Source organism: Oculina patagonica, chromosome 13, assembly GCF_052425735.1.
Source record: "Oculina patagonica isolate OP01 chromosome 13, crgOcupat, whole genome shotgun sequence".
Taxonomy (NCBI): domain Eukaryota; kingdom Metazoa; phylum Cnidaria; class Anthozoa; order Scleractinia; family Oculinidae; genus Oculina; species Oculina patagonica.
The window spans coordinates 17,970,335-17,998,131 of NC_135770.1; the positions used below are offsets into that span (position 1 = coordinate 17,970,335).

General features: G+C 37.2%; 3 protein-coding genes across 3 annotated transcripts in view; 2 read left to right on the forward strand and 1 right to left on the reverse strand.

Annotated features, from left to right (window-relative positions):
* Positions 1 to 510: 510 nt before the first annotated feature.
* On the reverse strand, positions 511 to 2,356 carry LOC144636131 (adenosine receptor A3-like). The gene is made up of 2 exons (XM_078495263.1): positions 2,243 to 2,356; positions 511 to 1,771 (listed from the first exon to the last, which is right to left on the reverse strand). Exon 2 carries the CDS (start codon positions 1,599 to 1,601, stop codon positions 684 to 686), a length of 918 nt encoding a protein of 305 aa, XP_078351389.1. The 5' UTR covers positions 1,602 to 1,771; positions 2,243 to 2,356; the 3' UTR covers positions 511 to 683.
* Positions 2,357 to 10,181: 7,825 nt separating this feature from the next.
* On the forward strand, positions 10,182 to 21,371 carry LOC144636991 (uncharacterized). Its single transcript, XM_078496173.1, has 5 exons — positions 10,182 to 10,317; positions 17,663 to 17,788; positions 20,032 to 20,151; positions 21,115 to 21,246; positions 21,355 to 21,371. The coding sequence occupies exons 1-5, from the start codon at positions 10,266 to 10,268 to the stop codon at positions 21,369 to 21,371; spliced, it is 447 nt and encodes a 148-aa protein (XP_078352299.1). The 5' UTR covers positions 10,182 to 10,265.
* Positions 21,372 to 23,202: 1,831 nt separating this feature from the next.
* LOC144634532 (uncharacterized) overlaps positions 23,203 to 27,797 on the forward strand; it is an 88,302-nt gene continuing 83,707 nt past the window's right edge. Inside the window, 2 exon segments of the mRNA XM_078493509.1 lie at positions 23,203 to 23,262; positions 25,029 to 25,198. Coding sequence (XP_078349635.1) covers positions 23,210 to 23,262; positions 25,029 to 25,198 — 223 coding nt within the window. The 5' untranslated portion in view covers positions 23,203 to 23,209.

A 27,797-nucleotide genomic window follows, 5' to 3' on the forward strand; every position in this document is an offset into this window, starting at 1 on the left:
GCTTTCTGCAGTATTTGATTTCTTTTTGTCCTTTTATAATTGAATACAAAACCTACATTTAAGTTCCTGCGAGACAGAGTAAGTCTTTCAAGTGTTGTATTGAATGCTGAATAGTCGCTCAGTGTTATGAAAATATATACATTGAATAGCTTTCATCAGCATCCGTATACAATCAATCATTACACAGACGGAAATTTAAAACAGCGTCGATTTCCCTGGTGAGTTTTTTGACAGATAACTGATGGGGACGCTAATTGAACACGAAACATGACCCGTTTAGTTTCGTTTTTAATGAAAATGCGTAATTACTTATTAAAGGACCCAAAGGACCCTAGTCAGCGACGCCTTTGTTTTTGTTTACATGCTAGAGTTTCAGTATTATATTTTGCGCAGAACGTGTTAAAGGGAAAGAAATCACTGTGAAAATGCTCAAGGTAATTATACAACTTTCCAGCAACACAACTGAGAACAGTGAATATCAAGTTCGCTTTGCCATAATAACGACGGCATCCAAAATGGCGGAGGCTGACTGGGGTCCTTTAAAGGAATATAATGGACATAAAGGGAGACGACAAATTTCAATTTTATCCTCATATTGATCCACAATCGCCCCAAGCGAAGAAAACCAGCCTCTTACCCGATCAAAATAAACTTCTGTTAGCTTGCACATCCCTTTTTCTGAACTAACAAAACTGTGTGATTGTGGTCTTTACTGCTTGTTTCACTTCCCTGATTTTCCAACAGTAAAGAAATGGATTCAGTGTAGAGTTTAAGTAGAGGATAGTTACTGTTGTATCCCAGGCGATATGTAGAGATTGTGTTATTGATCCAGTAGTAAAGAATATGGACACCACTATACCATATGGAAGGTAACAAGCCACTAATGTTATCTGCACCCACAATGAACTAGAAACTGTCTTTCTGTATCGTGCTATATTTAGTGGAATTCCTCCTCCGTTCTGCTGTCCTTGGTAAACATGGTCTTGTACTTGAGCTTGATGTTGTCGTAATGTAAGGTATATTTTTGTACAACAAAATGTCGAGGTTATTAAGCACAGCGTCGTTATTGTGAAGACGAGGAGATTTTTAATACGAGAACTGTAAACGATTGAGAGTGCAACAAAAGTACTTAAAACCCACGATGTAACAATGACGATCCATACCCTTCTCAAAGTTACCACTTGTCTGTATCTTAGCCTCAACAACAGGGCGAGAAGTCTGTCCACACTTATTGCAGTCAGTGTTAACAAGGATACTCCACAAAAAATTGTACTTGTCGTATTGGCAAGAATGAGTGAATAGTAACCATGTTGGGAATGTTCTGACGAAAATAAAAAGTAAACGTAAAGAGGCTGTGTGATAAGGCCTACACAGAGATCGGTGCTTGCAAGACATCCAAGCAGAAGTTTCGATGGCGGATGAAGGGATGACACCTTTTTAAAAGCAACAATTAACAGAACATTCCCCAGAAATGCAGTAACGGAGAGAGGGATATTAAATGCTGAAATAGTGATATTTATAATATATGGATCATAAATAGCCGGGATGCGAAATAACTCTTGAGTTGTCGTGAAGTTTCCATCATCAGTTAAATTTACCATGTTACACTTGATAATGATTGTTCTATAGCTGGCTATGTAAGGTGCACGTTATTGTGCCTATGGCGTGCTTTTATAGTCCTTTTAGTTTAATACCAGGGTCGGTTACGAAGACATCCCCAACACTCCTCTATCGGTTCACCCTGTGGATCGAACAGCGCTGATTTACTTTCCTGGTGAAAATAGAAAGCATTCTTTTAATACGAAAATAATCGGTAATCAAACGTACATCTTTTGGTCGCTCTTTCGAGGATGGTTTTGCAAGCACGCAAGAATAAACGAGATTTTTTTGTTTAGAGCGTGTAGTAATCGAAATAATTTCCCGTTTGCTCCGATAAGGAAGGGAACGCTGAAGTCATAACTAGCATCTCACATTTCTCACTCATTACTTGCCGGAGTTTTGAACATCCTGAGGAAAGTTAGCCAAACTCAGTTACTTTTGCTATAATTTTATCCTAATATCGCGATTAGAAAGAAAAGAAAACCCCTCTAATAATCAGACAATGCATTTTTAGCTTGTCGCCTATTCATTCACTTTCCTATGCGTCTGTTAATCGTTAAATCTTTCCTCTGAACATTTAACTGTATAAATAAAAATTGGCTGTATTTTTACAGCTTTTTTTCTGGTTATTAAATGCACTCACCTTTCTGTAGTACTTGATTCCTTTTTCCTTTTTAATAATTGAATACGAAACCTTTTTTTAAGTTTTTGATAGACAGAGGTTATCTGAGTCTTGTACCGAATAGGGAACAGTCGCTAAGGGTTATGAAAATATATACATTAAACAGCTCACAACAGCTGCCGTGTGCAATCGATCATTCAGAAGGAAAATTGAAAACAACATCGATCTATCCGGTGCGTTTTTGACAAGTAATTTGAGGAAGCTAATTGCATTCGACACATGACCCGTTTAGTTTCGTTTTTAATGAAAATGCGTAATTACTTAGTAAAAGATATCTCATGGTCTTGGAACAAAATCACAAATTTTAATTCTATCGATGCACGATCGCCACCAGCGACGAAAACCAGCCTTTTACTCGATCAAAATAAACTTCTGTACATGTTAGCTTGCACATCACTTTCTTGAGCTAGCAAAACTGTGTGATTATGCTATTCACTGCTAATTAGTAGTGTATTGTTGTTTCACTTCCCTGATTTTCCAACAGTACGTACAAAAATGGATTCAGGATAAATTTAAGTAAAGGATAGTTATTGATGTATCCCATGCGATATGTAGAGATGGTTTTTTCCCAGCTCTTTATTACTATATGCCAGCACGCCACATAACAAAGCAGTTACATACACTACATTCGCTACATTATAAAACAATACTATAATGTGTAAAAAAATTGAAATGCGATCTCTGGTTAAAATTTTTTGATTAAAAACAAGCTTTTGACTACCAGTCTGTAGTCTTTAACGAGTAATGTTAAAGACTACAGACTGGTAGTCGAAAGCTTGTTTTTAATCAAAAATTTTTAACCAGTGATCCTAATTCAATTTTTTACAAATGTCTTACCCTAGTTACTCGTCTATTTTTAAACTATAATAATTGCTAGGGCGGTGTGGGGATATACACCTCATGTTTGAGCTTTGCATTTTCTGGTTATTCTAGTGTATTTCGACAGCACCTAATGACAAAGTATTACGTTTTTCGCGCTGCATCCCGACTAACCGAACGCGTGGAACAGGCTAAGAAAACCCATAAACGCTAATGGTTCTTGGTGTGGTTAATGGCTAGGAGTCCTGGAACTCATGGTTTACCCTTTTTGGGCTAATGTAGTAGAAAACTTTACTTTAGACGCCCTGCGGCCGTGCGACGCTCGCGAGACGTTCGGCGCTTCGTGCTTTCGATAAGCGCTTTTTCCAACGACGTTAGAGAAAAAAAACGACTGCTTGCAGTATAATCAGTCCATGAACTCTCCCTTGCGCACCCTGTATAGGGGTTGACCCCAGGATCGAGCCCCCTATACCGGGCCAGGAAGGGGAATTTCAAGTACTGGACTTACTTTATTTAGACGCTATTTATTCACATTTATTTGTATTTTTTTTTTATTTATGTACGAATAAGCTGTGTCATCTATACGTTTCTGGGAAAGTATAGCCACAAACGTTTACTAGCTTTATTGATCAATGCTTATAAAAAATTAACTATGTCCCCCCTAATAAAATTACTAAGGCTGCTTGTCTGCAAAATTAAACGGAATAGGTTGCTGAAAATTTTGAATATTAATATTTTAATCTTCCTTTGACTCATTGTTTGACTGGGGGAATGAAGTGTAATACACACTGTCGGTTTTTATTTGTCGGCGATCTTGGTTTATCTGATATGAAGAGATCTTAATGCCCTTTGTAACCTGGATGAAGGGGGGGGGGGGTGTTTGAGTGGTAAAATACCTTGTTTTTTCATTGTTTTTTGGTTGAATTTTGGAGCCAATCAGCATTTTATCCGAAAACCTGGATTTGGCAGCCCAAAAGATCGACATGTGACGTCAAGGCATGACCGCGTAACCACTGAAGTTCGGATATTTCGTCAACTAGAAAACCAAAATATTTTTTGGAATCGCTTGACATTTCTAAACAGACATCTGATACTCTCAACACGTTTCAGTGGATATTTTGTGAAAATTTGCTGTTGTCTGTAAACGAGCTCATATCGTGAGGAGAAGGCTCGGCTACCAAATCAAGCTTGGTTTCCAAGCTCCCCAAGAAAGTGATCCTAAAAGAAAATGTTCACTGGTCTGATAGCGGGAAAGTGAGTTTGTGATCATTTGTTTTGTGTATTTACTGGTGCATGAATCACTATCGTTTGCTTTTAAGTACTAGCTTTTTTTTTTGCAAACGAAGTACATGCTTTTGGTGGGTATTTGTCGAAAGCACACAGCTGACGTGGAAGTGACCTCTCGAACAGACAGGTTGCAGCGCAGTGCATACGTAAGCTAAACTTGAGCTTTATCGAATCAATTTCTTCGACTAAATGGGTTCTAAATGAGGCTTAAGTTAAGGTTTTCTTTTTTAGAGCTCGCTGCAAACCGCACAAAGCGCAATGTAAAGGCAATGAAGTTACCGAGAAGCTTCATCACCGAACCACGAGGTGCGCAGCAGACGAAATGGCGCAAATCGTTTGGCCAGTGGCTACGAGTGGCTTACTTCTTGAATCGTATATTTTTGTTTTACTTGGGGGCGTTTTTCAGTAAATTGCGGTCTTCAACGATGTAATTTTCACAAGGGGCTGATAACAAACATTTGGCTGAGCTCTCATGGTGTAATTTTTTTGCTTAATGGTATCTATAACAAAATTCTCGGTTTTGATTGGTTCTGCGCTTTACCCTTTTTCTTGGATCTCCCAACAAATTTCCACATAAAGCACATTTTTGTTCGGGGGAAACGGATTTAACACTTTTTTCGGCATACTAGGAAGCGCCATTTTTTCCCGGGACGCTCGAGTCAAATATGCTCGAGTCAAATATGACATCGTAATTTGCATAAAAAGCGGATGTGACGTCACGGACAAACGATACGCACCAGTGATCCAGCGGTTCGTTGGGAGGAGGATGTCGCACCGGACTCCCAGAACGGCTGGAAATCGAGCCTAGTTCCAACAGGATCGTTTAAGAAAGTGCATCATGGGGAGATTGTCTATTATCCCTATCAGTACGAGAGGATTTAGACACTGAAATTGAAACCCGTTACGTATCGTTGCGCTGATTACTAACACCTGTCACAAAATCTTAACCGGTTCGTTTTTGGGATCCTTTGTAATAAATATAAGTAATAATCAATTAATAATATATGGCTTTCTGTTACAGCCATTTATTTTATGAAGTGCTTTTCTTTTTCTAACAATTTTAGATTGAAAAGGAGTAATGTTCGAGCTGTATTAATTTATTATCTATTTATTTACTTCGTTATTCTTCTAGTATAACAGATGAATTCCTTCAAATATTGAGTCTTGTCTGTCCAGGTCGGAAATTTTGGTTTTTGTTTTTGTTCTAGCGGATCGCCATTGCTCTGCACGATCACAAAAATCATATCAGCGGACTCACCTTTGAGACCGGGGAAACTTCAAAGTTTGCAGGTCGTCTGGTCAAAAACAATTCTTTTTCCCCCTCCCTTTCCCCCGAAAGCACAAACTGTTATAAAACCCACCTTCCATTTCCATCGTGACACAGCACTTGCTACAAAGAAAGCCTTCAATTTCTTCAATTTGGCAGGAAATTGGCAAACTTTTTGTCCACGTGACCTAAATCGCCCTATTTTTTGCCATATTTTTATTTTGTAACAACCCCCCCCCCCTAAAAATAGGAAAGTTATTGAACCCGGTTTACTCAACACCCAAGGGACCAATATATGATGCTGTTATTGGTTATTTCGGTTGTTAATCCAATTATCCTCATTCCCAAGGGAAATTCACACGCACCCTGAAAACAACTAGGATGCCCTTAGGCATCCCAAAAATTATGTCATGTGATGTTGGCTGCCAGTCATTCTTGGCATAGTTTGCATCCCCGACAGTCACTGATATTAGCAGCCAGCGCAGTGAGGTCCCGACCACGCATAACGCATTTAAATTTCTTCAAAGAGGGTAAATTTCTTAGTCTAGGTGTGAGAGCATTCCAAAGTTTGGGCCCTAGGTATCGAAGAGAGTGTTTGTCCTTATGCGTAATCGAGCGTAGTGCGGCCATGTCGGGACAAAAGCGGGACTTTACCGGTACAATAGTACATAGGTTTTTTACCAATCAGAGCGCGCGTAGTATCTGAGTTATTTTATAACTTAAGATTAAAGGTAAAAAGAAAAAAATTAAGATTAAAAAAAAAATTAAATTTAAAAATCTTCAGGTTGATCTTATTTCTAGTTTAACATTATTTTACCAAAGGGAGAAAAAGGCCTTACTGGGAGACTTCTAAAGGTAAAGATCCTAAAGGTATAGATCAGGGGTTCGGCAAGGTTGGGTTTAATTTGTGAGGAATTGAGGAAAGCAGGTTTTGATGCGGAAGACAAGGAAATTAGTTAAATACATGAACTCGAGGATAACTGGTTTTGCAAAGTGATTGATGGATTGTTTCTATTTTTGTGTTCAGCTGCGTGTAAACAAAAGCGCTTAAAAGTTGCTTTGCTTGGAATAAACCGCCCGAACTACTAGCTAACATCTAAATTATTCAGTTACAATTGGACTCTTATTCCTCGTATCGTTTAGAACGACTGGCGGAAATACGTTGACTATGCCAATATAATAAGCAAAAGCGATTTATTTTGGTATTTTCCTTCGTGAAAGCTAAAATTCCTTGCCGTTCCGTCAAATGTCTACACTTTCAGTGCGTTGCTAATTAAATCAGCTAAATCAGTTACATACGGCTGACTTTTCCCAATAACATTAAATCAATACAGTACTGCATGTGTCTTAAAGTTTAAACAAAGTTTTATTAACAGAAGAGTGTTTGTTTGACAAAAGTAAACTGTAGTAAAAAGTACTCCTGAATTAAGACCTTTCTCGCCACTTTTGTGTCTTTTGTGATGTTTTGAAATTTATTTTAATAAGAACCAGTCTTTTTAGAAGGCAACAAAACAAAAAAAAAAAAAAACCAAAAACAGCAACGCGACGTTTCTCACGAGTATTATTTTAAAAGTAATTTTTATAATGCACAGTTTTTTCTTTTAGATTGATTCTCGGAAACATCAGAGGAAAAAATTTCTGCGGAATAGTTTGAATTATAATATCCAATATTTCAAACTTACAAAATGCTTCCCGAGAAAAAAAAAATCGTTTTCTATTGGAGGAGGTTGCCACTCGCTCACCGGTCGCCATATATAAATATAAGAGTTTTAGTCTTTTGTCGATCTTGTGTTTTTTCGCTGGCAGTGAGAAGTGCTGAGATTGAGACATGCACTTTACCCGAGGGACAATAAGAGGGAGCCTTATCAGGTTCTGCACCGTGGTACTCCTCTTTGGTGTGTTGTAAAGGCACCTTGAATTAATTTATTGAGATGTCGTTCATGTTTACGGTCCTTCAATGTTCTCAGTTTTAAAAAATCTTATCCTACACTATATCAGTGACTATATCCACTGTTGCCCTTACCATAAAAAAAACTATAACGGAACTCTTCCGACCAATGTAGTCTCCTTTTTTATCGTTAAGCATAAAAAAATCTTTACGGCATCCCCATTTGTTGCTACTTTTCCAGCAACAAATCTACTTGTTACTTTTAACATAATTTTAATTTTTATATTTTAATATAGTTAAAGAAACAGAATTTTAATATATTTGTACTTAGGTTTTTTAAATGTATATAAATATTTTCTATTTTATATATATTAATTACGTCTTTTAGTTAGGCAGGTTAGGTGTCCACAATTAGTAGAGGGGACTTTTCCCCTCAGCTACTACGGATTTGACACGATTATAAAGTTATTATTATTATTATTATTATTATTATTATTATTATTAACTTTAGTTTAATGTATTCTTTTGGTCTATCTTATGGTTAAAACGGAGGATATATGATTATCGTAAATGATCATTATGAAAATTTACTGAGGGTGGATCACAAAATTAAATTTTTCCGCCCACAACATGTACAGTTGAGCAAAGGCACTGGAGAAAAAAAAAAAACGCAGAGACAAACACTGACTGAGTGAGAAGTTACAGAATAAACAGGTCCGCTTTCACTGGACTAGAAAAATATGGATATGGTTACATTCACCATTAACTCGGTAATGTTATTTAAAAGGAAATAAAACTGATCGAATTTGTCGTGATGAACTAGAATTATTTTGATGACAGAACCTCACACTGAGTTCTTGTACGCGCTTAAATGATATCTTCAGTTTTACGTGCTTTCAGTGCTTTATTTCAAGTCCGTTATTCGGCGAAAACAAAAGAATACGAAATAAATAAATTCGGAACAAATTTCTAAAGAAGTGTTTAATTAATTTGTGGAACTAACCTTTATTCTCAATACCTTTGTCAGTCTGTGAAGTTTGTAAACTTGCAAAGTTTTCGTGCAGTCTTACTTGCTTTTACTTTCGCGGTGAATGACTCCGGCCACAATTTGCTAGATTTCCACATCAAAGAACTTTAAAATCGTTGAATACATTTTATACCGTGACAGTTTGTTTTTTTCCTTTCCTTTACTTATGACTTTCATAGCTTAAAAAGAACTTTTAAACGTTTTTGTCGCGTCGATTTGATTTTGTGTGTGGAGCTGAAAATGTGATTTATTCTTTCAGCTGCTGTGATTGGTTTACCGCGTCATTCGATGAACTTGTTGAGAATAAGACATTTGATCACGAAAAAATAAAATAGATTCTTATTTCTTTGAAGACGTTTCCTATAGTTAATTCATAAAAGCAAGAGACCACACTTTCTAGGGCTTTTCTGGCGTAATAAAGCCACTTGGGATGTTGGGAGAACACTCGAAAATCTTGTAAATCACTCGCCTGCGGCTCGCGATTTACAAGCTTTTCTCGTGTTCTCCCAACATCCCGCGTGGCTTTATTACGCCAGTAAAGCCCTAGAAAGTGTGGTCTATTGCTTAATTAGTTTTGTTTCCCCGTTTGTGCAAGCGGGCGTCTGAATACAAAAACGATTTTCCGGGTGTTCCTTGTTGTTCTTTTGTCGGTTTTTCGCGATAATTGCCCTCAAGGAAAGGCGAAAGACCGACTGCCAGTCTGCCGACCACGCTAAAAACTAATGTATCGGTTGCAACATGACGACACTGTCGTCTCCAATAAGAAAGTCCTTGAAAACTCCTTGAGTTCTTGGCCTGAAAAAGTGCACGAACCCTGCGTTTAGCATACTTATAAGGGACAGTCGTTTTGACGTCCAGCAAACTTCAAAGAAGTTAGGAAGATAGAAATATGTTGGAATTTTTACGACCGTACGCAATCTTGTACATTAAATTTACACTACATAAGAATTTCAGTTTAATAAACGTTTCTATTGGTTAGTTGCTTTGACAGAAGTAAACAGCTTTTGTGTTTTGTGTACGGTTTAAAACGAAACATGCGAACTAAACAAAGAACTTTGTCAAGCTATTCACTGTGCTTTTAGCAACGATAGCTACTGCGCCCCGCACCGCTATGCCGCACTTTTAAATCGTGTAAGAAAGGAAGATTCTCCCCCCCCCCACCTGATATGGTAACAGCGTGCTGGTCCACGCGCTAGCTTATGAAAAACCAATTCAAAAATGGATTTTATCCAGCACTTCCGGCTTCCAAAGTTTTTCTTAGGCAGTTAATTACCCACATAAAGCATGCTTCAATTTGTCTGTCTGACTTCATTACTTAAGGTGACAACATGAATCGAAAAAAGCAAAAGCTCTCAGACAAGGGAAACAATACCTGTGACCCTTAAGTGCATTTCTTAAGTGCTTTATTTTTTCAGTTGTCTGTTGCAGTGATTCTTTTTCAAAGAAAAACCAGTTGATATCCAGGGAAAAGGCTCTGGAGTGGCATCTCCTTGACCTTACAGCTTGCATGTTTATTGTGTTAAAACGTGCTCACAAATCGAATATGCAGAAATGTAAAAAAATGTCAAATTTAAGCAGACAAAAGCAATCCCATCGGATTGTAGCGTTTGACCTTCGACTTGCGTGTCTGGATTTCGCAATTTAAATTGCAGACTTGCTTAATGCTTGGGAGGAAAACGAACCTTGATATCTAAAAATGCTCTGGTTCAAGGTGTTTTTGCTCCCGATCCTCAGCTGCTGCGTACAAGGTAAGCACTAAAGCCTTTTGTTTTTGTCTCATCGAAAAACCTGGGGCTTTTACATTCCAGAGATTAATCCCAGTCTATGGGAAATTTTTATTATTAGCCGGTGAAAAAATCTAGCATGGATAAAACTGTTCAGTCAATAGCCTTCGTTGCAAACTGTGTCCGTTTTAATAGGAAAAGTTCATTCCACAGATTTATCAACAGTCCTTTTTGAAAATTTCATTCTTAGAATTGAACAAAATCCGCTAACATATCACTGAATTCTGTTTGGTAAATAGCCCTCGTTGCAAAATATTCCGTGTAGGAAAAGTGGATTCCAGAGATTAAACAACAGTCTTTTTGAAAATTTTATTCTAAGAAGTGAATAAAATCTGTTATGGCTAAATTCTGTTCACTCAATAACTTCCGCTGCAAAATTTACCGTTTAGGAAGAGTGCTTTATATGACTTGGCCGTAAATACAAGCGCACTAGAACACATGCTGTCTGTAACATTTTGCAAAGCTACCTGGTTATTTCTGACTTTTCAAATTTACTCCTCTTTATTTCCTTTTAATACCAAAAATTACGTTGTCTCTTTCGGTGCTTGTTGTATGATTATGTTAGCACGCTCATTGCGTGTGACCTAGGTAACTGTACTGGATAGGTGCGTCGACTTTTCTACTAGCAATTTGTAGTTTAAGTTTATACTTTTATAAGAAAGTCGAGTCTGAAATTTACCAACATTTTATGAACATACCGAAGCAGAGAGGTTTGTATTGAGTTCAAAGTACGGTACTCTATTACTCCTTGTATAAAGAATTTATTCCGTTCCAAGTTACAACCAATGGTTAAAGTGAGTCTTTTTCGCAGTAGAGTTTTAAGTTCTTTGTTCCTAGACCTGACTACAACCTGAACGCGTGAAAACTTACGTGAAGCGAGTAATTTTACATAAGATCACATGACAAAATCTAGCATGGCTAAATTCTGTTTGATCAATAGCCTCCGCTGCAAACATTTTAGGAAAAGTGCTTTCCACGGATTTATCAACAGTATTTGCCAAAAATTTAATTTTAAGAAGTGAAAAAAATCTGGCATGACATAAATTTTGTTCGGCCAATAACCTGCGCTGCATAATTTGTCCGTGCAGGAAGAGTGCTTTATTTGACTCTGACAAAGTACAGTACTCTACCACTCCTTGTGTAAAGAATGTATTCCGTTTCAAGTTACAACCATTGGCTAAAGTGAATCTATTCCGCACTAGAGTTTAAAGTTCCTTGTTCGTAGACTCGACTACAACATGAACGCGTGAAAACTAACACGAAGCGAGTATTTTTTTTACATAAAATCAGGTGACTCGAAATGTTAATATTATTAGAGGGGGTCTTCAGAATTCCGCACTAATTCCTCAATAATTTGACTGAAGGTCAACATTCTGCAATTTCTATAAATTACAAACTAAAGATACCAGTTGAAAGAATTTGCCGAACAAACTTGAGAAACTAAGTCTCACGAAGAAAGCCGCAAATTAAGATTTTGATTTTCCATACATTTGTCTGTAAAATCGGCCGCCATTCGCAGGAAAATTTAGAAGCATTTCTTTGAAAAACTAAAAATACGATTTCTCGCTTCCCAGTGATCCTGAACTTAACACTTCAATTTAATCGTCAAAATCTTTTGCTAGGTAGCCTTACTTCGTAATTCATAGACATTGCAGAATGTCAATCTTTTCTCAAGTTATCGAGCATCAAACTCCCGATTTTTTCCCATACATTTACTGTAACTTTTGCCCTCGCCCCATTAGTTTTGCACCCCCGGCAAAATGGCGTCGGTAACCTTGAGATGGTCTATTAGGTCGACTACTATGTTGGAACTCGCTCGTCTAAAAAATAGCGTTCTTGACAGGTAGACAATGGAACCTTTTCACTAAGCAGCTACTTTAGATGCACATATGATACGCTCTTTAGAATTTTTGTATGCATTGTTTACTGCTTTTGTTGGCACATCCGCAGAAGACAATTGAAGTCAAACAATTGTCTGTTACACTGTACATAATAGTGAGTTCGAGTCTCACGATATCAAGAACAGAAAGTCATTAACCTTCTTTTTGCTCCACCAAGTGGAACACCGCACTTTTGTTTCCGATTTCTCGAACTAATGTTATTTTATTTTGTTATTTTCGTTTCTCCTAAGAAGTTCGAGAAATCGGCATTCCACAGTATCGCCATAGAGTTTCCATTTATTTGTCGTTTAGCTGGAGTTTGTTCGAAATGAATCTCTCGGATTAGGACCCTCAACAATCCGTCCTTTTAAATAAACGTTGACATCGAATGACGTTGGAAATGCATGGGACAAAAGAAAATTGCAATCCTTTTGGTGACGGGATTGGTTTCGTTTAACTGTGTTGAATGGTTGTTAATTCGTAGCGACAGAAACTGCAAATAAACTTTTTTCTCAAGCATTTTAGCGGTCCGAAATTTGATTGGCGTATTGCACAGCGCGCTCCAGTGGTTCGAATTTTTCCATCTGGACTCCGCGTACAGATAGCCTGCGTCGGAATTTAGTTCGTCTGCAACGCACGCTACGTACGAACCGTTCACCACACCAAATCATTTTGCAGCGAAACAAAAAGACACATGAAAGTTGTGCTTTCCAAAATCGAAAAAGCTCTTCTCAAACTCATTGATAATTCATCAAGTTAAAACAAAGAATAATAACCGGGAAGGAGGTTTGGATACCCGGTGTTAATTAGCATAGATATTTACGATTATATTTCACCGTTTACTCCGTAGTTTTAGTTTCGATTGAGAAGATATATCAGACTCTCGAGACAGTGTTTCATCGGCTATCCAAACACCTCAAATTTCTTCAAAAATACTCCGCTGCACGTCGTTTTTTGACTTTCTTCTCGGTGTTTGGATTATCCCGATGAAACACTGTCTCTCGTGTTTGATATATTACGTCACAAACCATTGCAAATGTGAAAGGACAAAAAGAAGTGAAACTTGGTGCCTATCAACAAGATCGAGTTGTAGTTTATCTTTTTTCGCATTTTGCAATGAATGATTTTCATGCCATTTTGCGGTTACCTGCACCGGTTTTCAGACTCCATTTATGAGTTAAACTGCCTTGTTTATTTGCCACATTTTACAGATAAACAGCATCTAAAACACTGTCCCATCTTTCAACTAAATGACATTGACCCTTTTTAAGAGGACATATGCACAAATTTCAAACAAAAATGAAAATTCTTGGCAAGAGCCCTGTTACGGATTTCGCTCATTCTCTTACCATGGGTAGGCCTTTATATGAAATAAATCAAGTATATTTGTTTGTAAATATCGATTGAAAATCGAAATTCTAAAACCAGAATTGACGCTCGGAGCAAATTTATGCCGATTTACTTCGCGTCGAAAAATAAAGCACCTGAAGAAAAATACTATTTAATATCGAAGAATAACATAATATGAACATTTGCTCTTAAAGTCCTTTTATTTACAAAATATAATTAATTTATTCGACACACTGATTAATTCAGTCAAATTATCGCTTTATTTAAGTAGAGGGTAAATGGCCGAAATTATAGAAGATAAATGATTTTCTTTCGATACTAAAAGGATTTCCTAGGAAATGATTTAGTGCGATGCTTTCAGATCTCAAAGTTGCTTAAAATTCGTTAATTTAACCGACCGTGACATTGTTGATCTTATCAACATTATGTAAACAATCCACGCAAAGGTTAATTTTCCCCATGTAAACTTCAACTGAGTAAAATAAAAACATAGACTTGCTTACCGTGGTGTTCGCTGATACATTGTAAATCCTGCTTTCCTCATTTACGACAAAACCTAAGCCCTCGGCGAAGCTGTTATCCTATTTTCTTGACGCGCCATTTGTAACTGATTTTCACGTCTTGAAGTGACAGTTCTTTTCCATGCATTCTTGAAAACAGTCCAGTCTTAACTGATAGTGTAAACAGGAATACGAATACTTGCTTTAAATCAACTTAAAGCTTAGCAGCAGTGGTAGATAAATCGATACGACCGGCGAATCTTCGTTTCGAAAACCGCCATTTGAGATTTGTCGGCCCAGTTGTCCTGCGGTATGCAGATAATTAATTCACACTTGAGTAACTTCCGGACATGCGACAACCACCGTGACCAGAAAGCACCCTGCTTTTTGGTGTATTGGTTGAGGCATTATTTTTATTATTTTAACATAAGCTCTCAATGAAAATTTTTTGGGCTGAACTTGTAATTAAGTTTCACTTCAGTAAGCCACCGTTCGAGAGAGTTGTTAAATGGTTCAGAAGCGCTTTTAACTTCCGGGTCGATAGTTCTTCTGTTGCGTTGCTTCGCTTTGCTGCATATTTTTATCCAGTTCTTACCCTTGTTCAAATTCTTGATTAGGCTAAGGCAAAACAGTTGTAGAGTCAACTCTCCCTTATTGAAGATCTCTATAAGACGGACACCTGGTGTTGGTCCTGTCCTTGCCGTTTTTTCAGTCATTTTTATACTCTAACCAGCTAGGCTACGTTTACACGGGACCGGACCGGAGCCGTTCCGAACTGGACCGGACCGGATCGGCCTCTGTTTACACGGAAGCGTTTGGCACCGATCCATGTGTTTACACAGGAGGGACGGTCGGAACGGTCATATGACCTGCAAAATAGCAGGTCTAGTTTTGGTTCCGTCCCGCACCGGTTCCAGAACGGCCAAGAAAACCTATCCGAAAATCGGACCGACCCAGAACAGAGTGATACGGCCGGCAATCTTCTTTTCGAAAACTGCTATTTGAGTTTTTCGGCCCTGCGGTGTGCAAATAATGTATTTCACATTTGCGTACTTCCGGCAGATCGACACCGCCGTGACCAGATAGCACCTGCGTTTTGGTATAGTATGGTTGAGGCACCATATATTGTATATTAATATAAGCTCTAAATGAAAAATTTGCTGAACATATTAATTCACTTCAGGTAGCCACCGTTTGTGAATCTAATAGTGCAGAAGCGCTTTTAACTCCCGGGTCTAAGGTTCTTTTTCGTTGTTTTATAGTTTTTTTTTCTTGCCTTTGTCCAAGTTCTTGATTAGGTCAAGGCAAAAAGGTGAAAGCAAAATTAAATGTTATGTTGATCCGTCTTCCGTGAAGTTAAAAAATATGACCAAATTGTTGGGTCCGGCGTAAACGGAGGGCCCCCCGCCAGAGTGGGGGAGAGAAAGCGCCTCGCCGTCAGGGGACCAAATATAAAAAATATATAAAATTTTTTAACTTTTTTTTTTATAAAAATGAAAAAATTTAAAAAAAAAAAAAAACGAAGCCCAATACCCGGAGCACAACTCCCGAAAGAATAAAAAGAAAAATATCCGAATCAGCAATATTAGAGTAGGGCCACTCTAAAAGCTAATTCCAAAAAAATTTTAAAAAAGACAATTTTACAATAAAGTTTTTTCTTCCAGAGTGTTTTTTCGACGCGAAGCTAAAAACTCGGCATAAATTTTAGCTCCGAAAGCGTAATTTTCTGGATTTTAGAATTATCGATTTTCTCGAAAACAAATCGATATTTAGCCAAACAAAGTATTTGATTTATTTATATTGAGACCTACCCATGGCAAGAGTATGAGCGAAATCCATTTAAGGACTCTTACCGGCATATGTTTGACCGTAGGAAACCTGTGCTCTTAATCGTTGACGTCATCGCTTTATGCCATCGCACGACCGGCAGGATGTTTTATTCCTTTATTCTGTTGTGTGTTTAGCGCCATCGAACAGAAATCAAGTTCAACTTAACACTGAAGAAATCGCCGCGTAGAACACAAAAGCATAATAACTACAATACTCCCTTGCAGTTAGAATGGGACACTGCAATGTATAAACGAAAGAGACTGATTATATATAATGGGATCTATAGACCTTTTTTGCTTGAGCGTTTTGTTGCCTTATTACAGACCATGTGATGATACTCTTGAGAATTCTTGCTTTCAAATTTTCAAATAGTCGCGTGTATTTGAATGAATAAATTTTATGTGGATAAAAGGAAAATTCACGTGGTCTGTAATGGGAAAACAAACCGCCCAAGCGAAAAAGATCTATTAGATGTAGCAGACAGAAATTTCCAATTCTCATAATATACAGGGCCGCTGTGAGCATGAGACCGTTTGACCTTTCTCGCAGCTTAAAAGCTAGCTCCCGCGTATCGTGTGTCGTTTATCATATGTCACCCTACAATATAACGCAATCTTTGTTTGTTGATTCAACATAGGGGAATTAAAAAAATTAAAATAAAATAAAATATTACTGTTGTTAAATCGAGCAAATCTACAAAGAAAATGTATTGTTAACTTTTCATCCTAGGCCTGTGAATTCATGACTGCTGTATTTAATTTATTTGAATTGCATCAGATCCTAACCATGCTTTTTATACAATCACCAAAATTGCTTTTTAGGTTTGAAAATGCAAGCTGTAGCTGGATAACAGTCTTTATCGCGCACAAGGCGTCAGCTACTTTTATTTACGTTAAGTTTTTGTCAAGTTTCCTCAAAATTATGTAAGACCCCCTAGTGAAACGTCATCGCTTCTGCATGCGTTGCATGCCATTTATTATAGTAGGGACATGTTACCCGAGGAAACGTGTTTCCTGGTTTTGCCAGGCCTTTATCTGAAAATAGAAATCGATGTTAAAGTGCAAAGTTTTGTGACTGATTTTAATGCTTTCACTCTATGTCACAGGCGTGCTGTATTTATTACTTCAGTTGCTTTTCTTTTTCTTCTGTGTTACCTTTGAGTGATTACGGTTCGTTTTGGCGAAAATATTTTATCCGGAATTATGTAGCAAACAAGTTTTCTTTATTTTTGCTTCTCTTGCTTACCTGTCGCTTGACTTAACATTGGATGCTTGCGTATACAAAACCCAATCTTTTCTACGTTTCTGTACAAAAAAAAAATAAAGTAGGAAAACGTAAAAACGTTATTTGCCGGTCTAGGTCGGTCCGTAAATGGAAAACTCTACCCTCCGGTCTTGAGCACCTACTCAAGACCGAGGGCCAGTTTTCTATACATAAAATATTTGCTGTGTGCCATGTTTCGCGAAATTTTTTTGTCGCGCTGAGCCGGATGGTTCAGTTTAACATGGAAGAAACACAATTTTTACAATAACTTGCTTGTCTATTTGCTAATTTTTAAATCTAAAAAGTGTTTATCGAAGTCCTTTTTCAAATAGGGGCAAATAACATTTAAAAAGGAGTTGTTTAAAGCAAAAATCCTCAAAACCGTTTTTTAATCGATGCATTTATAAACCTTGGATTGGCTATAGAATTTTATGTGAAAAAGATAAAAACAATTATTGTTGTTTTAATTTTTTTGTGCTTGTGCAGGGCTCACCGTTCTACCAAGTTCCTTGAGTACATTACAACAAGCGACTGTCACCAAACACTGGCCTCCTTCGTTAGCCATTTGGCCCACACCGACATCTTCTGCTTCGCCGTCTACTGATGTATCAGGTAATCTTGTTTTACCTTTCATTTGAGCTATTTTCAACTATTTCTTTTTATTTCCCACTCTGCTATCATCCCCACAGTACGCCAAGAAACGTATATAATTATATAATTATCATGGCAAGTTGAGTACAGTACCAGAAAAAGAACGAGTGAGCGTAGCGAACGAGTGTGTTTTCTGATACACCTCAACGAGTGAACAAAAATCGTATAAAACATTTTCCATGGTGTTATGTGTTTTTTTATTGGTCAGTACTGAAATTTTTGCGTGCCATGATTACAAACAAGCGTAAGTACACAGAACGGCGTTGAGGCGAAAAGTGATTCAAAGCTGAAAAGTGGTCAAAAGCATTTTAAATTCTAAATTGTCATAAAAACTAGAAGGTTAAAATTATAATTTCTCCACGTTCTTAAATCAAGTGTCTGCTAACAATGGCAGAGTTCAGAGGTCTCTATAAACTGCTATGGAAGAAATCACTTTAAACTGTTCAAGTCGCTGCTTAAGTCATTTTCATCTTGGCAGTGCACGTGTGCGACTCGCGACAGATTTGTTGACCAGTTTTTTTATCCTCCTCGTACCCAGGGGCAGTTAGTGGGGGCGCGGGCGGATGGGGCGGGGAAAGTAAAAGGAAGGAAAAAAAAAAAAAAAAAAAAAAAAAAAAAAACAAAAAAAAAAAAAAAAAAAAAAAAAAAATTGTAATCATATAATTGGCAAAACGTTTTCCCTTCAATGAATACATGTATACAGTTAAAAAATGCCATAGCCTACTTACCAGTATTCATTGCCATCTTTATCGTTCTTTACCTTGAGATTTTAAATTCACAGAAGTTATTGAGTTCTACGGAGTTATCTTCGACTTTCCTCGAGCTCGCCTTTCCAAGTTTTCTCGAGTAGTGTTTACATCTTGTTGAGTTTCGTAAAGAGCGATTATTGCTTTCTTGACGTGAAATGAAATGAACTCTGCAATATGAACACAAGTTAGAAGCAAACCTTTCTTTTGTTTCAATTTTTCAAAGCCCGCGTGCAACAGCTGTGCAACGGCTGCCGTGCAACCCTGCACGTTCATTCATCACTAGTGAACGATTAAAATCGATTAAAATCGATTATAATCGTTCGCGTTGTTGATTGGACGAACGATGTCTTTTACTAGTGAAATTCCATCGTTCGCGTTTCTGATTGGCTAACTCTGAATCAGCACGAAACTTTTACTCCCTACGATTTTCATGAGTGAATCTCAGTACCTATGAAATAATAGCGTTTACTAAGTTGAATTCAAAACTGTGATCAGATGTATTTTTAAACCTTTCTATTACTGGACGATTGAGGTAATGATTATTCGAAGATTGTCTTCAATCGTCCAATAATAAATTGGAAGATTAGTATCACGAAACAGCGGCTTTGATAGTGCAGATTGATTGATTGATTGGTTAAATATCAATTAAACAATTTAACTATAAAACATTTTATAACCACCATGGTTTGAAAAGTTTTAAAAAAGTTTAAAAAAGCGACGACGTTTCGACGTTCGCTAAACGTCATTATCAAGTCAAACTGAAAATGAATAAAATTAGGTGCGACTATAAATGTATAAGAAAATTCCTAAGGGACCGATATAAAAAGTAAAAAATGTCACGATGATGTAATGGGGTGATTCGCACGCAGTCACGTAAAAAGTTTGGCGCGAATAGAGTCTTTCTGAGTATTTAGCTCAGGGTTCAATTCCCTAATGAACAACATCTCGAAAATTAAGCAATCAAACTTCGATCTGCATTTTTTCAAAACAGAGAATTGTTTTTCGTCCAAATCAGCCTTTGATAGATCATGTTCCTCCAGGTACTTCCCGATTGCAGAGTATTTGTGCTCGTTGATGCGTTGGTGTAAATGTCGGGCGGTGTACCCGACATAAGCTGCGTTAAGCAATGTTTTATTGTTAAATTGTTTAACAAATCTCTTCTTCTATAAATATTAATTGTAAATATAATAATAATTTTTAATGTTTTAGATTTAAAAATATATTTTTCTTTCTTTTTTTAAATAGATTTATTACTTTAAGACACTCGTACACGTTTGAACGAGAACTTCATGCGTTTAAATAAATTTGATTTGATTTGATTTTGATTTGGTCTGTGGTTGTAGGTACAATCATAAGCGACCAGACAGGACAGTTAAAATTCAGGCTAAAAAACCCAAGCTGGGCGAAAAAAAAACAAAACAAGTGTACTGTTTTCTTTATTATTTTTTAATTCAGGCCCCGTCTGCCTTACAAGTTCCTCAAGAACATTGCAGAAAGCAGCTGTCAGCAAAGCGTCACCAGGTTGGCTTTCACCGACACCTGTCTCTGCTGCTTTGTATTCTGTTGCAGTATCAGGTAACCATGTTTTGTGTTTTCTTTTACGGTAATTTTGAAATATTTCCATCTGTTATCCGCTCGAACGTTATTCCTGAACTCTCTTAAAGGGATTTGTTGTACCTGAAGAAGAGTCTGATATAGTTTATAAAATAACTGAGATACTACACACACTCAGAAAGCAATGGACTAACGTAACGGTAAACAGTTCCTGTTAACCCACAGAAAACTAAGAGACATTTCCTTTACGCCAAAGAACAAAGAACTGGAAATTAAATATAATCAACTTTTCGTTCTGTCTGACAAAAAGAAATAGATTATCTGAAATAATGTAAACAATTTGCTGAATTCGACCACTTAAATGGCCGCAGTGGGAGTAAAGGACGTCGAGAAAATCAATTAAAAAACACAAACAGAAAAAAATCGACAAAGGAACACAATAACAGTTTCCTGCTTTCGCTGGCTCGCATAATATCAAATACATAAGGATGCATTTTCATTTAACATATTCTTGTAAACCTTTTTTTTGTAACGAAGAAAGGGACCAAAAAAATCGGTCACGACGTATGTTTATATTCTACGCCTTTTCCATTTACGCTTGATTTAGGTGCAAGCTTTAAGCACTTCATCACTTTCAGTAGAGTCTGTGGAGAACTCAGATTACGTTCTTATTGCTACTGCACATCAATAGACTGATTATAAGTTGGCTTTCGAAAAAGCAAAGCTAACATATTGTTAAGTTTAACCAAACTATGTGCATCAGTTTCACCTTAAGTAATTTAAATTCATCTTGCTCTATTGGCCACCATACTTTTAATAGTTTAGCGGATTATTAACCAGAATGAAAACATTTATATTGCGAATTCCATAAAACATAAATAAATATGGAACTCCGCTTTTAGGCTTGCCTAAATCTGATCTTTACATTATTTTATTTAAAGAATAACCTATGTTCTTTTGTGATCTATTTGCGTGCTAATTTAGGTCCCATCAGTCCAGCAAGTTCCCTGAGGACATTGCAATCAGCAGTTGTCACCAAATACTGGTCACCACCGTCAACCATTAGGCCCACGTCGATATCTGTCCTTGTCTCTCCGTCTTCTGCAGCTGTATCAGGTAATATTGTCTTGCCTTTCTGCTAAGGCTATTAAGATTCATTTCCCGTTCAGCTGTGATATTATTCCTGCAATACGCTAAGAAAGTCATAACCATTTTTCTAAATAGAGAACTTTGGTGTCTAAACAAAAGACTGCCACCGTTTCTCAGTGCAATTGAGTTGAGTAGATAATAGGTACAATAGATAATTTTTTATAGCTGTGTAAACTTGCCATATTTCGACGATCTTCATGTTTGCTGCTATTTTGAGGGACTCTTCAGAACGTTGTTCCATTTCGAGTTGTGTTATATTTTGCGTAAGTTGTTATATTTTGTGGCGTAACAGCGTCAATTATTAAATTTTGTGGCATAACGGGCTCCGCTTATGGGAAACTTTTTTTCATAACTTGTTTTTCGCGTTTTAAAGCTACTCTATCTAATGCGTTAGTTAGGTATTTCGTAATTACTTTAGATGAAAATCTATTTAACAATTAGACGAGAAGAACTGTAGCTGAGTGTACTTGACAACGTTAAGTAAAAGCAGTAAATGTTTTCTTTGTTTTCTATTCTTTTTTTAACAACTAGCTAAACTGTAAACACCGTATTTATTCTATTACGCGCCCTGGGCGCTTATTAAATTTGTGGATCTCGAGAGTGGGCGCTTATTAGAGGCTGGGTGCTCATCAAATATTCACGATTTTCAGCAAATAGTTTTTTTTCCATGTTTATTTTTGTAACAAAACAATAAATAATAACAAAACTTGAGGATGTACCAAAGCAGAATTTTAACTGTTCATTGAAAGTTTCTGTAAAATACTAACAAAAGTCGGTCATGGGGGAAGTCTACTTAGTAGTACTTAGTCAATTTCTATAATCAATACTCCTAGTAAATAATAAGTAATAGTAATTGGACCGAGTGGAGTACAATTCAGGAAGTAATCGGGCGAGTAATTTCAAAATCGGTCGAGCGCGCAGCGCGAGGTCAATTTTGAAATTACGAGCACGATTAGTCTCTGAATTGTACGACACGAAGTCCAATTACTAATTAATCGTATCAATAACAACATTCGAGGTTAGGAAGTCTTTAAGAACCATTTTTGTGAGAAAAAGCGAAAGGTAAATCCAATTGGTTGCACAAAAAGTTAGAACACAGCAAGAAAAATTCATTCAAATGGGGTGATTGACGCGCGGATGGCGTAGGTGTCCAATTACAGGTATCCAATTTGAAATTGCTCGACTCAAATTGGATACCTGTAATTGGACACCCACGTGATCACGCGCCGATTAAGCGACAAATAGGCGCGCGCAGAACCAATCAAAATCGAGAATTTTGTTATAGATACGATTAAGATGTTAAATTTTAAGCTCGGTAATGAATAATGAAGATGAAGTATTCAACATGACACGAGCATGGGACAAAGAAAAATTCTGAGTCCCCGACGGGAATCGAACCCAAGACCTCCCAGATCCCGGTTGGGCGCTCTAACCAACTGAGCTACGAGAGACTCGTTGTGAGCTGGGTCATTTTACTAGGTTGATAAGTGACACGCGTCCTGCATATTGCTAGGATCAGCAATGTCGAATTCATCAAGTTTGTAGTAAATAATAAAGATGGAAAATCTTAAGCTCGGTAATAAATAATGAAGATGAAGTATTCAACATGACACGAGCACTTCAGCTTTTTTGTGGGGTGGAGGGTGGGCGCTTATTCGAGGCTGGGCGCTTATTAACTTTTCCTACCTTCAGGGTGGGCACTTATTCAAAGTTGGGCGCTTAATCGAATAAATACGTACGGTAAGCATGGATCTTGTGATGAAATTGTTCATCCTGCAAGGACGACACGAAAAACTGAACGATTTTATAACTTTTGTGTACTATTTTTGCAGCTTGTGGGAGGACCTTTAGTGATACAACAGGTGAAATCAATGTAAGAACAAACTCATACTATGGAGGAGATTGCACTTGGGAAATCCATTCACCATTAATGAACTCCAGTATACTTCTGGTTGTTGAACATCTCCAGATGTATCATTGCTGGTAAGGATTTTCGATCATTGCTTTGTTGTATTGAAGTTTCTTCACACGTTATTTTTCGACTTTAGAAACATATAAATAGTTATAACTGAAATATTAATTTTAAGTAGGATGAGCTAACCATCTCACAGCTTCCGATGTGTACATTTGTATCATCCGGGAAATCCCCTTTTGTGTCTTTACATGAAAGCGAGGCGAGCGTGATTCAGTCCTCTTTCGCTGACGTTCTCAACGAGCCAAGACAATTTCCCCCAACCCTCTTCACCCTGTTTTCCATTATACCTACCATTTGGGCGCGTTCTCTGCAACTTTTGCTGGGATAATACTCTTTCTTAAACCTTTGAAATAGTAAGTGCACTGTGATTAGTCAATTTTTCGGGCTGTATTCTACCATACCGCCCGAAAATTTTGAGAATTATCAAAACAGCTTAGGAAGAAAAAAATTAAAAGTAACTTACGTTTGCACTCGGACGAAATTTTTGAAGAAAAAAAGCGAAGCAAACAGAGTCTTTCCAAACTTTTAACTTGATTTAGATCGGCCGAAAACGGCCGCGATTTTAGAATATGTAAGCAACCAAAACATCACTCGAGTGAGGAACTTGAGAATATTTTCATTGCAGAAAGGCGAATTAGTCATTCAGTATGAAAAAACTAAAGAAAACGAAAAAAAAAAACATTTAACACGAAAAAGGTTCCTGCTGTTGTTCTTGACGATCTCCTCGGCGAAAGTTTTAATAACGTCTGCTTATTGAAAACAAGATAAGGTTTAGTATGTCAAAGGTACAACGTCTCTCTGTCAGAGCAGTTTATCAGTGTTTAAACCTAAATATCGTTACTTTTTGGATTGACAATGGTTCGATCCTTTTCCATCTGTGTGTTTAATTGTCACGAGCGGCAAGTGATTCAGGACATTCAGCTCTATTCAATGTACGACTTGACTGAGATCGGTTTTGCACTAAACACCTCTCAGGACGAGTAGTTTTGCCAGTAATTGTTTCTGAACAAATAAACGTTTTCTTGTTATGTATATTTTGTGACTAGGTAAACTACCGAATTTCAAGCTTCCGAAAGACGAACAAATACATTGCATTAAAAATTGCTCGCGGTGTTTTTTTTCAGTAGAGTTTCTCTTTATATAACGAACTCCATTTTAATTTAGACCTTATATTTCAAAGTAACCTTGATCGGTTTCCAGTTTTCTTGCTTGCACGAGAGGCAATCGTTTGAAGTTACAATACTCTTAAAAAATGTTTGAAGTCTGGATTCTCGTCTCTACGAGCCAATTGCAAACTGTTCTCTTAAGCCAGTAAAATTCATCGTCTTGTTGCTTGTGACGTGTGTCCTTCAACTGTAGCTGCTTGCCGAGCGATTGACTTGAAATGTTTTCTTTTCTCCAGAGTGAGAAATTTCTCAATCCGTGCTGTTAAACATGGACCCTCATTTTCCCCGTCGATTTATGCCCCCCGCTTCGAGGTTGAACAATTAATTGGCGGGAAAACCTCGTCCTGTATTTCACAGTACAAACGTTAACCTAGATAAAACACCATTTAGCAACAAAAACGCATTTAGGGGGTTAGATGTTACTAAGTAACCGTTTGGAAACCAATTTCGGAGGGTTTCAAACCCTTTGGAACCAATTTATTAACCTGAGTAAAGATAAGATGCGATAAGATAAGAAATGAGTGGGTATACTTTCCACCTACTTAAGTGTTTACGAAATTTAATTCATGATATTCAGTGGAGTTTTTGTCTTTCTCTGTTGCATTCAGGTCTGGTACAATAATAACTGATAGCGGGCACGGAAGAAACTTTTGCGGAGTAAAGGAACCATTTGCAGTTCTCATTTTGGGAAGCTATGTCGAAGTCAGACTTCGCATGCGCGGATATTATACTGCATTGAAGGCTCATTATTTTGTAATGAACAACACAGACTCAGATGGTATGTTAACCTTAAAACCAGAAACCCATAACCCTTATCAGTTTCTATTAAAACTTAAGTCCACTTAAAGCAGTGCTAAGAAACTTTGTTGGTTACAATCTGTAAGTTAAATCGATGACGGATCATGCAGAAAATCTTTCAACAAGCTGCAGCAGTTAGCCACAGCAGATACCTTTCGTTTTTTGCCAAATGGAATCTGTTTGATTCTTCAGTAAAACAAGCCCCAAGCTAATCGTGTGACGTACGTAACTTACGTGATTTGATCTACAGGAAAGCCAGAAAATCACTGTGAACACCCCATGTCTAAATAAATTAAATTTCGCTTTAAATTGCCACCAAAAACCACTTGATCCATACTAAAACAATTTTTAAATTGTGGTAATTGTTCTTCTTTAAAACTCTGAGATCTTTAGTTTATTTTTTATTTGAAGAGCTATATTTACTGAAGCTCATGCTGGATATAAATTGAAGAAGGCATTAGAACGCTGATAAAAAATGGACAAGAAAGGTCTTATTATGTATTATTTAAATTCCACTAATAAATCATAAAGTCATCACGGAATACCATATTGATAGACATAATTGATCCGATAGTTTCTTAGGCAGGTTTGACAATAAAATCACTCTAAAATAATAAGGATTTCATGACGTTTACTAGTGAAAGAACTTGCATAAGACTGTACACCTCACCGTTTGTTCAGGTGTTTGTTGAAGAGAAGTAATATTAGAAATTGAGAAAGCATTTGCACAAACTTGCACACCTCGGATTGTTTTTGGCAACCAATTTTGGCATATGGCGAGCAAGAAAACTTTGACTACATAAGCTGTGTTTACACTAGGCCGAAACATGACTAGTCTGATCACGAATGAAACATGGTGGAAAGTGATTAAATCAGGCAGTGCAATGCGCGAATCATGATTAAAACATAATCATTCTGATCATGATTGAAACTATCTCACGTAGTTTCAATCATGATCAGACTAAACACATGGGTAAAAATCAGAATATTTCGACGGCGGATACAAGCGCACAACATTGCAATGCCAAAGCAAACTTCACAAAAAATCTACTTTTACCGAAGAATGACAAATACTAACAATACTGTCTCCTTGCTAAACGCTTGAAAGCCCTGATCCATCGAAGGGTTTGAAAATGAACATAAAGACATATTTAAATGGAAACTTTTTGTAATTTCGAACAATATTTTTCGGTTTAAGTGAAACAAATTTATGCAAGAACCGTAAAACCGCATAAATTACGCACCGGGATTGAAACGTGTTTGAAACTGACATCTGATGTGAACAATGCAACAACAAGCATGTTTAAGTGAAACATGTTTTGTTGAAACATGTTTATTCTAAAAATGTTTCGGATTAAATATAAAAAGGTCACTAAAGAACTTGCCTCAATCATATTTAGATCCAAAAAGGATTTGCACATCCAACAGTATAGTATCAAAACTCTGAAGTACTCGTATCCAAAAACAGCTCACGGGTCATACAGGGTCGAAGCAGCAGCGAAACACGAAAAAATTGTTTACTTATGCCTGTACTGGGTCCTACAATTGGTCGCATCAAGTTAACTTTTATGCTAAGCAAACATTTTGCCATCTTAATTCACTGATCAATAAGTCATTGAAAGGTTTGTACTACACATCGTCCTGGATACACCAGTAAAATGGCAAAATAAAGGTGCTCATTTGCTTTTGTAACAGCTAACCCAAAGGTGCAACAAGAAACGTTCACTGTAAGACGGTAAACATTTAAAATTATCAGTTAACAGACCCGGATCCAAATGGCGTCAAAGTTCATTGCAACGTGAATAGAGGTTAAACTATCCGATTTTTACCTCTTATAACGTAAGAACGTGTCGGTTAAAGTTTTTTGTTCTTGTTTTAAATTATGTGGATCCAATTAAGGATTTTTTTAAAATACAGTCGAAGCTCTCTTAACGGACTCTCTCGTAAGCGGACAGCTCTACTTACGGCCACCTTGTTGGAAACCCCGTTTTTACTCCCATACAAACTCTGTATTTTTACATTCTCGTAAGCGGACATTCCCGTAAGCGGCCGCGGACACTTTACGAGATTACGACTTAGACTTTTTCTTTATTTTTAAGCTCCCGTAAGCGGACACCGCAAAGAAAATCATATAAAAAACCTCTGTATCTTGTATTAATCAATCAAATTCACATCGCCGTTCGTCACAATGATTTTACTGTAATTACAGTACCATATTTCAGTGTTTGTTTTGTCGTCATCCACGTCCGGTTACATTTCGAAACACCACTAAGTTGCATATTACCATTATGTTAGCTGGGCAAGCTCCCGTAAGCGGCCATCTATCCCCTACACCTCTAGTGGCCGCTTACAAGAACCATTCTCGTAAGCGGCCAGCTCCAGTTGCGGACACTTTTTTCGCGTCCCGAGGGTGTCCGCTTATGAGAGCTTCGACTGTATGTTGGTATGACAAGAAAACCTTGACAAAAAAAAAAAACGTTTGCTTGTGTGTTGAAATTTACTTCTGTTATATACGTATCAGCTAAAGTATAACGGAATTAACCAAAATAATTGTGACAAAATTACCTTCTTACACTAAA

What these genes read in the sequence shown, in the direction of transcription:
- LOC144636991 (XM_078496173.1), top strand. Translation starts at nt 10,266, where the DNA reads ATGCTCTGGTTCAAGGTGTTTTTGCTCCCGATCCTCAGCTGCTGCGTA. An exon ending in CCTCAGCTGCTGCGTACAAG is followed by an intron (nt 10,318 to 17,662) that starts GTAAGCACTAAA and finishes GTGCTTGTGCAG; the next exon opens with GGCTCACCGTTCTACCAAGT. An exon ending in GTATTCTGTTGCAGTATCAG is followed by an intron (nt 20,152 to 21,114) that starts GTAACCATGTTT and finishes GTGCTAATTTAG; the next exon opens with GTCCCATCAGTCCAGCAAGT.
- LOC144636131 (XM_078495263.1), bottom strand. Translation starts at nt 1,601, where the DNA reads ATGGTAAATTTAACTGATGATGGAAACTTCACGACAACTCAAGAGTTA.